The 14928-nt window shown below is 38.1% G+C and overlaps 1 protein-coding gene across 6 annotated transcripts in view; it reads right to left on the bottom strand.

Annotated features, from left to right (window-relative positions):
• The window catches only part of LOC123512824 (MTOR-associated protein MEAK7-like), a 72818-nt gene that overhangs the window by 14520 nt on the left and 43370 nt on the right, over nucleotides 1-14928 (bottom strand). For all 6 annotated transcript variants that reach the window (XM_045269426.1, XM_045269430.1, XM_045269428.1 and 3 more), the window contains exons 5-10: nucleotides 9153-9323; nucleotides 8897-9031; nucleotides 8460-8562; nucleotides 8034-8155; nucleotides 7053-7232; nucleotides 6395-6536 (exon numbers count right to left, since the gene is read on the bottom strand). In XM_045269426.1, coding sequence (XP_045125361.1) covers nucleotides 6429-6536; nucleotides 7053-7232; nucleotides 8034-8155; nucleotides 8460-8562; nucleotides 8897-9031; nucleotides 9153-9323 — 819 coding nt within the window. In that variant the 3' untranslated portion in view covers nucleotides 6395-6428. The remainder of the gene's footprint in view (nucleotides 1-6394; nucleotides 6537-7052; nucleotides 7233-8033; nucleotides 8156-8459; nucleotides 8563-8896; nucleotides 9032-9152; nucleotides 9324-14928) is intronic.

The following is a 14928-nucleotide window of genomic DNA, read 5'->3' as shown; positions in this document are numbered from 1 at the left end:
TTCTATATCTATTGACAGTGTTGTGACCTTAGGGTTTTCTCCTGTCACCCACTCTCTTCCTATTATTCATCAATGATCTCAATCAAACTTGTCCTATTCACTCCTACACTTAAGGGGGTATCACACTGGCCTATGATATGCGGAATGCGGGCCATGGTTCTTGGTACGAAACCAGGAACATTATCACACACAAGCTGGCGGCATTCTTGCTATGCTAGGCAAACGGCCCAGCAACCAAGACCAAACCTAATGAAAATAAACCAGAACAAAACCATGCCACTTGTATCTCAGCCTGTGCTTCATTCTGGAATTGCATTTGCACTTCCTCTTATTGAAGAAAAGTAAGTAAAAGCAACTAGAGAAAAACCAAGACAACTTTGGAATCAGAAGTGGTTGCCATAAGCCCAAACTATCAACGTGATATATATATTTTATCTTTCTAAATTGATTAAATAATATTCAATATTCCAATATGAAAAATTTAGGCACGTTCTTTTTAGTTTAAGGGGACTGTCCGGTGGCCATGGTATCGAAAAATCTGAAAAATATCGAAAATCCCCAAAACACCACCAGAGCACCCCCAAACATATGGCAACATAGTGATGGAGTATTTTGCGGAAATGCGCTAAAATACGTGGGGTATTTAAACTTTAAAGGGGCCCTACCACGCCCACCGCAGCCCGGGGCTTCCCCCCTCCCCACTCCCTTATGATAATAAGCATGGAAAAAGCCATGAAAAGTGGTTTCTTTGGTAAGGAAAAGTGGGCGCTGGCTACTCAGTACTATGGTGTACACAGGAACACACCCTCTCCCCTTCCATTTCAGTGTCCATGTGACTGCGATGGGAGGAGGATCTATTGAGTATCTCGCCCGTTATATCACACCTTGCAAGCCACAATCCAGTCTATTTTACCTGCCTTTTTTGCCTTACAATGTCTAAACAAATGGTGCAAGTGGAAATTACAAGTTGTACCAACCATGCATGGATAGGAGACACCCTCGCCTTTGAGCGACTAAAAACTACAATCATTGTAGGGGCGGCCAGGTGCCATATGAGTCTTACAAAATATTCTAAACATGCCTAAAAAGCATATATGATGCACATGGTGGTGTATGACCACGAAATATCCAACCCAAATAAATGTACATGGTCATAGGACCAAAATGACATCTCTGGGTTTTTTTGCCTTTTTCTCAGTTTCCACTTTTTATCATTCAAATCAAATCTTCTCCCACATTTCTCAACAAATTTTCAATTATGAGGTATCATTTTGAAGCTCAATGAAGCTGCTACATTTCTGTCTCCTAGAATTTGGAATTTTTTTTCAAGTGCCGCAATATAATTTTATATAAAAATAAATAAAAAAAGAAAAAAAAAATTCATAATGGCCATCAAAATAAAAAATTCAAAATTCTATGAGATGGAAAGTTTTGTTATACCACATACTTCATATCTGTACTGGCAAAATTGAAATCTGTCCTCTGGTGACAAAGTTTATAGGAAAAATTTTTTTTCAAAAATAATTGATTTTTTTTATTTTTCATGCAGTTATTTATGGGCCGATTCGCTTGTAACTACTAAACTGACATCGTGTAAACATCTATCAGCAAAAAAATAATAATAATAAAAAAAAAAAAATAAATAAATAAATAAATAAATAAATAAATAAATAAAAAAAAATTACTCACGTACCTCTTTATTTTCAATTTTTCAAAAACCTCACCAGACGGTCCCCTTAAATAAAAGGATTTTATTACATACATTATGTTTATTTTTTCATTGAGATAGCATACGGAGAACCGGGATGGATATGAAGCCATCCCAACTTGGCTCGGCTAATCCCGGGCAAGTTCCAGCTATCTGGAGCGGATGTTCCTTGTTCCGCGAATCATAGGCCAGTGTGATAGCCCCTTAATGATATCACCCTGCATTTTCCACATCTTTTAAGAAACAACCAACCTTTCTAGAAGTAAACAGATCACAAAGGTATGCTGCAGAACGCCTGACTTTCAATAAAAAAAATAAAAAAATTGCGGCAAAGCAAACCTCATACTGTTCAGTGCTTCAAAAACTCAATTCATCCCTCTATTAATTCAACACAATCTTCCATACAACTATTCCCTCCTCAACAATGACACTAAACTGTTCCCCTTTTCTACACTAAACATCCTCAATTTATCTAAATTGGAAACTTCATATCTCATCTCCAAAAACAAGTCTTATCAAGTTAGGAATTCTGAGTCAACTTAGCCAGGTTTTCTTATTCCACCAACTACTAACTCTGTACAGGGGCTTTCTCTGTCCATGTATGGAGTATGCTTAATATATATGGATGGATTCCCTTCCTAGTTATTTTAGACAGGGTGAAATCAAAAGCTCTCCTCTGACCGATTTTTTTATCTTTTTTTTTATGTAAGAGGGAACACCAGCCAAGGGCAAAATATAAATTGATTAGAGAGAGAGAGAAAAAAAAAAAAAAAAAACATTGAGATGTTGGTACCTAAACAAGTTAAATAGAAATATACTTAGTTGAAAGGGGACTCTGAGGATGGTATAGGTTTTTTTTTTGTCAATTCTAAATTTTGCATGAAGAATGTACACTCAGTTTTGTATGAAGGGAGAGAATTGTCCTTAGAGGGCAGGCTGTGAATGCAACCTTATGCTGTGAGACACAAAGGGAAATGTTCAGTGAGGTTATAGCTGGCTTTATTGAAAGTTCATCCCACCCCCTGAACCAGTGCTATTAGACCTCACTGGGAGTAATTATCGTTTTAGCAGGTGTCCACTGCTTCCTCCAATCGATTGGCTTCAGCCTCTTTCTCACCGCCACAATGTTGCATCTTTTGCTATCTTCTACCAATATTTTTATACCAATTGCTCTTCTGATCCTGCTAACTACTTGCCTCCCTTCCAACTGCAGCCTCACTGCACAAGACTTTCTTCTTCCTCTCACCCCTATTCTGTCAATCTCTCTAATGCAAGAGTTAATCAGTATTCTCATCCATTCATCCTTTTCTCTGGTAGACTTTGGAACTCCCTGCCTACTTCTGTATTTCCACCTTCCTATGACTTGAACTCATTTAAGGAAAAGGTTTTAAGAGATTTATTGTATTCTTTTAGCTCTCTTGACCTGTTTGTGAACTGGTATCTTAGTGGGCCTTTTCTTTAGTAAATTTTTGTAGCCCTTGGTTGGTTCCACCTCCTACTATTGATAGCAGATGGAAGAGATAGTAAAACTTTTATAGAAATAAAACTTAAACAACAAAACACATGCTTCCTTGAGCATTTAAAACCTGAGACAAATTTATCTACTGCCATGTTTATCCCATCAACTTTTGGTGTGTATATACTTTCTAATGTTGATCCTGAAGGTTTCTAAATTACTGTTACGAAAACTCACCTCAAGTAAACAATTCTTTGCAAAGCTGATGGACATACACAGATATAAAAGTTTTTCTTCCTCTCTTTAAACTGAACAAAAAGTCATTCAGAATACAACCTCTGCAAAATCCAAAAACATGCATTCTCTCTTCTTCACAGGATCAAAATTTAATATCCTTGAAAGCAAACTTCAATATGACTAAAAAGAAAGTATTTACCTACCTGATGATGACAGGAATGGTGGCAGAAAGCAAGTACAATAGTGACTAATGAAAGATTGGACAGAAGGAATGTAAGAAGGTAGATAAGACTATAATTATGGAAGGCTCATGTGTAAATGCATGTGATATGTTGAAAAATACAGCAACTTCAGTAGCAGCAGAAGTGGTAAGGTATGGAAAACTTCATGGTTTGTATAATGGAAACACAAAGTGGATAACTAAAATTGATGAGACCATAAAAGAAAAGATGAAAGAATATGAGGAAATATTATAAAAATATACAGTAAACCCCCCACACTTGGCAAAATTCACTTTTGGCAGAAGGGTGGCCACAGACCACCCAGCGCACGCTTGGCAATTTGAATTTAAATTTGGTGGCCGCACAGCGAACCACGCGGCTCCCCAGTGACGTCAGACCTCTCTAAACCTATCAGAACGCAGTGTGAGAGTCCCCTTCAGCCATTTTGTTTGTGCTATCCTCTGTTCTGCTAGTGTGGGAACGAATTACAGCCTTTATATCATGTCTTATTAGCTTTATTTATTGTTATAGGTCTGTTTTGTACATGTGTTCTAATATGTGAAGGCAAAAGATTTTATTTCAGCTCGAAAGATGGTATTTTAGGGGTCAAAAGAGGGACTTGGGCAATGACCAAAGATTGATTGAGGCATTTTTTAGGCAGTTTATACGGTATAAAGAACTCATGTTTGGCAAAATTCGCATTTGGCGGTAGTTTTGCCAGACTAATTAATTTGCCAAGTTCAGGGGCTTACTGTAAGCCAAAAGGAAATTCAAAAGCCAAAAACAGAGCATCAGAATACAAAAGTAAAGAAAATCAGAAAATGTAAAAAAGTAAATAAAGGGTTTTGTAGGTAGCTGAGTGAGAAGTCAATGAGAATTAGAAGTTAGTTTGAAAGAAAATGAGAGAGAGAGAGAGAGAGAGAGAGAGAGAGAGAGAGAGAGAGAGAGAGAGAGAGAGAGAGAGAGAGAGAGAGAGAGAGAGAGTATTCTTTATTACAATCTTTAGCCCCATTCCACCAAACTGTGGCACTCTACAGGATGGTTCTTAAGGGTAGCAAGGAGATGGAAGGTGAGGAGGGAAATGCTAGTTGACGATTCAGTGAATGCAACACTAGGAGAAGCAATACTATATTGGTATGGGTATGGAGGGTAGTGAAAAATGGGTATCTATTTGTGCAAAGAGGAAGAAGTGCCACAGTTGAAGACATGGATGAAATAACTCCACAAATGTGATGGTATACAGATGAAGTGATACTAGACTGAATGTTTCTAGGATGTGGTCAGGAAAAAAGGAAAAAAACACCCAAACAAGTGGAGGAAAGGTGAATGTAAAGGTTGCAGAAACAAGTATGTATAAAAGATAAAGAGAAATATGCAAGCTTCCTGTGCTGTCAAAAGTCAATGAGAGACCGGGAGGATTCAGAAGAAGAAAAAAAAGAAAAAAATCTGAGTTTCATAATGCAAATAAAAGAAAAGGATGAAAAGGTGTATGTAGCATTCATGGTCTTAATGAAAAGCACACAACAGGAAGCCCATTTTGCATATTCTTAAGAATAACACACGATTAACCACGTCCCGGCGGCACGGCAGATGAGAGTAGTAGTACTACCAAATAAAAAATTGTATATAAATATACTCTTTTGACTTTCATCCATACATCTATATATAGTTTTTCCACCAAATGGGTATTCCAGATTGACATCTATATATAGACTCTGCTGCAAAACTGAACAAACAATTGAATCTATATATAGGTGTTATTTGTGTTTGAATGATGATAATGTATGTTAATATATTTGTATGAATGTTTGGAGATACTCACATTCAAGACTTGTGACCTGGCTGTAATTTACTTCCACTTTTCTTTGTATTTTTCATGTACTTGTTTTGTTCTTATTAGTTTTTAGGCAACACTGCTGGTGTGTGTCACAATTCTTTCTCCTTGATATGATAGACTAATAATAAAAGAAAGTGGAAAAATGCAAAAAATTTCTAATATTAACTTATGTGCATAGCACATCAACCACTGACAAAGCACAAGTGGTGACCGGCCTTGAGAGGCCATGTTGGTAAGTGTCTGGGTATCTGAGATGCCAAATAATGATTTATTTTATGAATTTTGTTACTTGTAAGAAATAGCCTATATATAGACCATGCTAGAACTTAGTGTGGTAAAATCAGAACAAACGTCTATATATAGATCCTCCGCTGGGAAGGGGTTAAGGAATAGCATTTTTCTGTCAACAAAGATGTATGGATCAGAGACCTGGAATAGGCCACAGCTATCAATGCTATGAAAGTGAACTAGCTATGAAAGAAACATGTGATGTGGCAAGATGAAAGAACAACAGCAATGAACGTGTATATAAGAAGTGTGGTATGAACAACATTGCTTGAAGTGTAAATTGTGGAATAGATGAAAAATATCTCACTGAAATGGTGTGGTGTGGTCACACTGAGAGGATGGAAAGCATGCAATGAGTTGTTAAGATGAGCACATGAACAAAGTTTAAGATGCTAGCAATAAAATGGAAGGTGAAAGGATATGGAAAAAGAGTAGAGGTGAAAAAGGTATTAGAAGTAGATACTTGCTTCAACAAGCAGGAAAGGAATGCTTGGATAGGGAGAGGTGGAGCTTTGGCCATTACCTAGCGGAACAGTCCCAGATGAAGTGAGGCATCAAGGGTTGATAAACAGAGATAATTAATCTCAAAGAAGCAATGCAATAACACTCTAATACAATGTTGTATGTGTGTCTGCCTGATCACTTACTGGAGGCTGTGTGAGGAAGGCAACAGTAGCGCGGCTAGTCCTTGTCCTCCTCCCTGAGGCCTTCACTGACCCGGCCCTTGCCCATCATCTCTAGCATGGCACTGGCCTCAGGGTTCCTGTCAAGTGCACTCTTCTTCTGGTCCTGCAGCCAATAGTAGTGTGTTTAGGAGCAAGTTTAATCATTAAGTCAATAAACCACATCTCCCCAGCTTTTGATAACATGTGATCACTCTATGAGGAGTAAGTATAACTCAACAAGGCACATCTCACCAGCTTCCCAGATAATTTTTTCTTGTCTTGATGGTAAAGTAACTGAAGAATTTTATAATGCAGTATTATCTCAACTTATAGAATAAAAAAAAAACTTGTCTATTGAATGAAAGCACATAAAAAAATCATAGAATAGTTGTACACACTGACGATAGATTTGTAACAAGACAATTCAGAAATTAGTGAGATCTAAATACCTGACCTTATAGAACAGAAACAGCTACAAAATGAAAGGCATTTATTTCAAAAGAGATCTCATAAAACAGTAATGCACACTGATGTCAGTGATGCAAAAAAAAAAATAGCTACATCTAAAAACTTGACAACTTAACAAGGGAGGGAGTACACCTAAGAAAGCAGTAATGCCTATGTCACAGCCTCTACCAACCTCATCATCTGAGTCCTCCTCCTCTGGCCCCACAGCCCACACCTCTATGGATTTGATCTCCAGTTGTTGGTTGGGGGAGAGCTGAGGACTGCGGAAGGTGGTGCAGCTTGGGGACACACTGCCCTTGCCAAAGTCATAATCAAGCCATAATCCAAACAGCTCCTCCCTGCCTCCCATGCCCTGTAAAAGCAAGTGCCGTGATCCTAAGTGTCATCTCAAGCCAAACAAAGAACACTGTACACTTAATGTTAAAACATACTTGCTTCTACTGAGGTTTGAAGACACATACCCTTCAGTTTTGGATGATGCTTTTGATCTTTCATTTGGTACCAGCACACACACATGCTGTCTCTCTCTCTCTCTCTCTCTCTCTCTCTCTCTGGTGCCCTTAGCCAGTGCTCTTCATACTCAATAGAAATCCAATAAATGTGTTCATGCAATCTTAGTTTTTAAATTTTTACAAGAAATATAACTTTCATATGCCTCCATTAAGAAATATGCTTGATAAAGAAAATAGGAAAAAGAATAGTGCTCAATCTGGTGGAGCAGCTAGCAATGTTTTAATGCTGCTGTTCAGAGGATGATGGCTGAATCATCATGCAAAGGAATGACAAAGGAACTATGCAGGTGATGAGTGGATTGTGGGATTGAAAAAAGGGAGAAATAATGATGATAATAACAGAGAAGAAATCATGTTAAAATCTAAATGTAAAAAAATACAATAGTGACTGACTAGTAAGCACTGCCTATAAGTACTATAACACCTGATTGAAGCAACAAGGACAGTAAACACTACACTCAACCCTATACTCTGAAATGCTCTGCTGTCTCACTATGACTATTTTCAAAGACCACAGATATTATCAGCAAAGTTCATAGTGGTGTTTCCCCTCTTAATAATGTTGCAAAATAGTGGAGGTGGAGCACAGAAGTGTAAAAAAATAAACCCTTTTAGAACAGTGCTAATGTCATGCTCCTCACCAGGCCATTGGGCATTGTATTCTTCTCCAAGTAGTTGAGGTACATGAAGTTAGTGTTGTACCCAGTGGAGTGGAACACACCTATCTGAGGTTCCAGTGCAAACAAAAAACATTCGGGTGTACCTGCAAGGATAACAACATTGTTATACATTCGTTATTAGTGATGTTATGGATGGCAGAAAACTTATTTGCTTCTATACTTTTAAATGAATGATCTATTATGAAAACAATATCCACAATCCTCACTCTCCCATACACTGAGATGGCCCAACATCATTACCTCAAGCTGAAACACAACAGAGATACACATCTTGGGAATAACCAATATTACAAATTATGTACATACATTAATACAAAGAAATAGACAAACAATACACTCCTCAGTGCATCCTGTGGGTCCCAAACATCACTGAGCTCATCCCTTCACCTTGAAACTGTGGCTTCACTCCCCAGGACACAGATGCAAAGCCACCAAACTTGTTGCCTGACTGGTCCTCCACAATGAGCAGTGTGGGTCCTTTGCCTACAATCTGAAGCAAGAGACATGTTCAGGTACATGTTAGGTACTCTGGAAAATGTCCAGTTTTTTTATGATTGGAACAAAATCTAATTTATAAGTACTAAATTAAGAAAATCTGAGCCCAAGCAGATGAGAAGTTAATGTGCTGTTCAAAAGAAAATTAATCTTTTATTCTAAAATAAACTACAAGATTTGTTGAAGAATAGGATAGTAAAGCCTTTCTTTTCCTGAAAATTTTGGAAAACATTCACTAGCAAAGGAAAATCCCCACCCAATCTACACCAAGTCTATGCTCCACAGCATACTTGTACACCACACCTGGTCAGCCTACCACACCAACTAACCTGCTTCATGAATATGCTGAAGCTCCAGCCATGAGTGGTCGTGGAAAAGAGGAAGCGCCACTCAGTTTGGAGTGTTGTTGGGAGGGAACTGTTGAGGAAGAGCACCTGGGCAGCAGATAGCAAGTTTGGGAACGTCTGGGAGGAAGAAAAGGTGCTGTGTTAAAACAGACATCATAGGTGCCAAGAGATACATCACAGTCTCAGAACATCAGTATGGTCATGTGCACACGAGAAAATTTAACATGATGACAGTTACCTTAGGCACCAGAGACGGCTGGGGCAGGAGATTGGTAGGGCCAGCAGTGGAGACTGAGAAGCAGCCTCCCACCACCTCTGTTTCCAGGGTGGTGAATAGTGAGTGGCCAAGGTACCACTGCTCAAATACCTCATAGGAATATTGTGCTTTTGGGGGCGGCTTTCTCCATGTCTGAGAATGGAAGAGAGAACAAAAATGCATGTGTAAAATAGTTTTTACAGTATGTGAAAAACATTATAAAAAGTTAAGGAAATATGGAGGTGGTGTTCCCTTACAACATCCAGTACCTGGTGGTCACCAATCAGACAGGGAGACCTCAAGGACCCAAGTCTGAGTCCTTCTGGGAGATGGCCATTTTCAAGCCATCACTGTGTGACTGAACATCACCCATCTATCTCCTCTCAATCCTATCTCACTCCCTTCAACAGTGCTTACACCAGGGAACTCTTGGGAACAACACAAGCTTCTGTAAGGTAATCACTCTAAAAATCAGCTAATGTCAACATTAGTGACAACTGAACAACTAACAGCCATACTTTGCCTGCTTTGGAGTACTATAAAAGTGCTTGGTCCTCAAATGCAGTGTGAGGGACAGCAGTGGGAGGTGATTCTGTTACCATTTAGGAGTGTGTCCAGATATGCATCTTGTCCCTGATGGGATAGCAGTACCTGACACTAATATGCCTGTACGTACATCATAAAGAAGGTTCCCAGTGCAAGTCTAATATTCTGCAGTTTAGAAGATCGCACCGTAACAGGCATTCTCCTATATGTTACGAAATGCACTGAACGTTTTTCATAAAAGTGGGGATGTCATATTGTGTTTAGTGTTGTACGACTGTTTGGATAACCTTCTGGTTATCCAAATGATTATTTTTTTTTACAATGTTGTGTGAGTGTGTCACATCTGCATCATGTCTGTGTCATCATCAGTAATTCAGATATTCGGAACAGTTTCGTTCAAAGCATGTGCAACCCATACTGGTGTGGTTGTAGGAATGGAAACGTTACTTAGGGTGGGAATGTGGCCAGAGACAACTGTTTTCTGTGTAGTGAATGTGTGTTTGTTTTGTTTTCTTTTGTGCATAATGTTATATCAGTCAGAAACCTTTGTCATTTTTATTTCCTCATATTTATGTATTCTTCACAGATACATATAAGGTGTTTTTTATGTGTGAATAAAACTACAGACTGAAGTTGTGTTTTATCACTTACTTCAAGTGCATTATTTTACTTAAAAATCCATACCTTTATATATACAAATTATACACTATCATACTATGCATTAGTTATGATATACTCTCCCCCATCTCCAGAAAAATGAGAGGCTATATTCTACCCTCGTGGGCCACATCTTGCTATAATCAAAAAGATTTCAGAGCAGAGGTATGACCTGGACATGATTTAACAATGTTCAACTTCCGGAGGTTCTGGTGGAACATCGACCTGCTCACCCCATCCATCTACCATTTTACTGACCTCTCAGAGATAGAGATTCTTAATTGAGCAACTTATTGTCCCCCTTTCGATTTTCAATCAACTACACGGCAGTATTGGTCTTAACCCTCAACAATTTAGTAATTTTACCAATTCACCAAAATAATCGTGGTCTCTCATCATCCAACACTAAGCCATGTATTACCTGACTTGGCAATTATACTCCTGTTAGATTCTTTTTAGGATAATAAAAATTCATTTGCCCATCACTTCTGCAAGTCATTTAATAATTCAAAAACATATTGCATACATCAGGTCAAGTGAGACATTCCATACAACATGCAATCTTTAAGCTCTTCCATATCAATTTCACACTTTGGAAATGGTCATAATTGGTACACATGCAATGGTTAAGGAGTTAATGGCAGGGGTTCACTTAATGGCTCATAAGACACACCTTTTCTCCAAAAGAAGTCTCAAGAAATGAGCCTGCATCCTACAAGGCCAAGGTTCATTATTGAGACAGTGGTTGGTGGTAAGTCTATGGCAACAAAAGCCTTAAAATCAAATCCCAGACATATTTGCACATGTAAACAAAGTGCTGATTGGTAGTACATCACAAAACAATTCTTTGTTTCAAGGTAACAATATATAATAGGTCATACTTACCAGTAATTCACAGAGAATGACACCAGTCAGGAAGAATTTGTCTAAGTGACCATGCACCACACATTGCATGTACCAAAACAAACGTGGTCAGCTACACATCAAACCCAGTGACATGGGCAAGCTTCTCTGCGTTCTTTACAGTGTGATGTCATTATTCCTTGACGTAAGACACACTTTCGTACAATTAAAATTGCACCTACCTTTTTCATGATGAATAGAAAAAAATATTTCCAACCCTTCCTTTGTTTTGAAAAAGTAATGAATATTTAAAAAAAAAATGTTTTAGAAAATAAGGTTAGCAAACCTGCTTTCGTACATCTGTTGGCTTTGAAAATGTATCAAAATACAGGTGATCCCCACTTTACAAAAGGGTTAGGTTCCTGAAAACCCTTTCATATAGCAAAAATTTGTATAGCAAATAACTCAAGCAATACAAAAATATGGGTTATGTTCCCAGACATAAGATTTTTCAGTCTAAACATTACTGTATTCATCCTATTCAAATACCAAAAGGAATAATAATTACATTAGATGCATAGAGGCTATGAAAAGCACTTGTACATACACTGTGTTTATTTTATTGCTGAGATTTTGAAGTGGATGGCCCTAGTGTGGAAAGAGAGAGTGGTGGTGACTTTGGAATGGCTGTGAAGAAGGTAGTTATGCTTGATTGCTTGGCTTATCTTTGCTTTTCTTCATACAAAGTGTGATAGATTTTGAGTCCCACAGGCTCTACTGTACGTATTGGTTTTATCAAGCATAATTTCAACTGAACAGCAATCCCATATCAATTTTCTCACTTCTACAAGATTCACAGACAAGGGGCTACTATGACTGTTCTCTTAACTCCCACAATTAATCATTAATCAATAATACTACAACAAAAGTAATATATACTATAGTACAGTACTTACAGTAAGAAATTGAGACAAAAATGATGAAAAATGTGGATTGTAGGTAGATTGGCAGAGCAGATAGTGGAATGGGAGCATTTCTTTATGTTGTTGTTGTGGAACCACCTGCTGCACATCTCTGGCACCACCGGCATGCCAGGCAGGGAATTTAAAAATTCATAAACTTGAAGCAAGTTCATATATGCAAGCAAGGATGGATTTCGTATGAGTGAAAATTCACATAGCTAGTTTTTGTATAGCAAGGATCATCTGTACTATATTAGAATTACATGTAGAATGACGATAGAGAGAGAAAAAAAAAAAAAAAAAAAAAAAAAAAAGATTATTATCCTTGTAGTCTCTCACAGTTACTGCCGACACCACATGCCAGGTACATGTTTACATCTCACAACAGGGTTGGTACGTAGGCTACTAGCAAATACTAAAGTTTTTAAATGCAAAATACTGGTATCTAATAATGATCTAAATGCAAGTGAGAGTCTTCAAATGTCAGGTGAAATCCTTTACTTCATATTCAGAGCTTAAATTCACTATGTACTTATCTTTTTCTTCATTTCAATACCTGCCAAAACTGGGTGCATCTTATAAGCCATCAAATATAGTAAATTCCCACTGACATAACCCAAGGGATGGTCATTTACTATGGCTTCTAACTCTAGAAGGACTGTGTACAACTCTTCCTTATTCACTAGAGCTCTTCCTAATACCTTCTTCAGACCAGTCTTAATGATACCTATGCATCTCTCCCAGATGGCTCCATACCAAAGTGTCTGTGTACCAATAAATCACTATTCGCACAATTTCTGTTAACCTATTGATAACTTTATCATCCTTCATTAAATCTAATAAAACCTTGGACTCACCTTTGAAGATAGTCACATTATCACTTAACAGGATTTGAGGAAATCCTGGCCAAGATTCTCTGTGAGGCAGCCAACTTGGCCCACTCCACTATAGCTGTAGCTATAGCTCCACTATAGAGCTGTATAAAGGTGGTAGAGAAACATTGGCTAGATCAGGAAACCTTTACTTTCTTACGTTCTGACTCTATAGTCTTCTACAAAGAATGACATACACAGAGAACCTAACTGTATATATATACAGCAGGATCATGTCACCTGGCTGGACATCTGACTAGCGACTGCATTGATTGGTCCATTAGTATGAGATTGGCTGCAGCTTGGGAGAGACTCACAAAGCTTTCTCTGTGGTTTGTGGCAGTTTCGAAGAGATATGTTTTTCTTTTCTCCCCACTATGTCCTTTATCCACCTGCTATGTGTATGCCTGCCTTCGATAGCATTTCCATGATTCTGTCCGTGCATTTAGTGTACAGAACAACTAGGTATTTTCCATTTTCATTTCCTTCATGTTTCTTCTTTGATATTATTGTGACTGTTCATTAGTTTTTGGAGAAAACCCAATGGATGTAAAAGTTTTTGGAAGGCCTGTGTTATGTATGCCATTTCTTGATCCAAAAACTTGTTGCTGCAAACCAATCAACACTCCTGACTTTGTTCTATCACTATGGCCAGATAGTAATGGATAAAGTCACCTTTGCTGGTGGGTTTCCTATACACAGGGGATTCTCACAATTCGACAAGGTTAGGACGATTTTTCATCAGTCAAATCAGCGTTTATTCGAATCGTGAAGCAATTTTTCCCATAGGATAGGGACCAACCTCCAGCCCAGACCCCCTCAAAACATCACTATAACCTCTAAAAAACACTAACTTAGCCTAAATCAGTACTATTAAAGGCTTCATTTATATCTAACTTTTTTTATTAAACACATTAGGGTACCGTACAGTACATTTTTGGAAATAAAAACACTTGCAGCGGTCTCACAGTACTTGTCCCTTTCTTCCAAATTGTTAATACTGTTGATCTAGGGACACCCATTTGCACTGCGACGACACTGTGAGCTATACCTGCCTCACACTTTCTTATAAGCTCAAGCTTATCTTTGAAAGGCAGGAAAATGTGCTTCTTAGGGCTGGAGGTGGCTTTCCATCGTCTTGAGTCAGACAAAATGCACGTTTTCCTCTAGCATCAATTTTTAGTCAAATTAAGATCTATGGTTTCTAATTAACACTTTTATAATAAAAGTTAATTTTCTTCTTAATCAGAATGATGTTATAATCTCAAATCAATAGAATCTTGATAAGTAGATGTAAATATATTTGTATATAAGTATATATTTTTTGTTGTAGCCTAACAGTGAAAAGTAGTTCAGTTGTGTGTTTACATTTGTCTGGGACTATGACGTTCCAAGGCAGAACTTCCAAGGAACAACTGGCCAAGATGAGCAGCTCTGTTGTTTATGAATGGCCAAAGCTGTCTGAAGAGTTTCTTATAGAGATCATTAAAGGCCAAAAATAGCAACAAAAAAATAGCAATGGCTTACTGGGGTTGAAGAGGCTGCCATGTTTGTTTACAGTTGACAAACGCGACAAACGCGGAAGTGAGCTTGTGTGTGACGACCAGCATCAACAAAAGTTGACAATCTTCAGAAAGTTGACAGAAAAAGTTGATGGAAAAGTGCGTGTGACGCCACCTTAGCGATGACACAGGGTAGCATCAGTTTACACTTCTGCCTGGCGGGTTTGCGGCAAATTTGGGGTGGCGGCAGATTTTGACCAGGTGGGTGGCGCGCGAGATATAAATGTCAAATTGGCGAGTCAGTCGGTTGAACCTTGAGGGTTGGGTATTAATTAATTGAGTTCGAATTGGCGATAATTCAAACTGTGAACAGTCA

The sequence above is a fragment of the Portunus trituberculatus genome, chromosome 34, assembly GCF_017591435.1.
Source record: "Portunus trituberculatus isolate SZX2019 chromosome 34, ASM1759143v1, whole genome shotgun sequence".
In the NCBI taxonomy this organism is placed as follows: domain Eukaryota; kingdom Metazoa; phylum Arthropoda; class Malacostraca; order Decapoda; family Portunidae; genus Portunus; species Portunus trituberculatus.
This window is presented reverse-complemented; position numbering and strand designations above follow the sequence as displayed.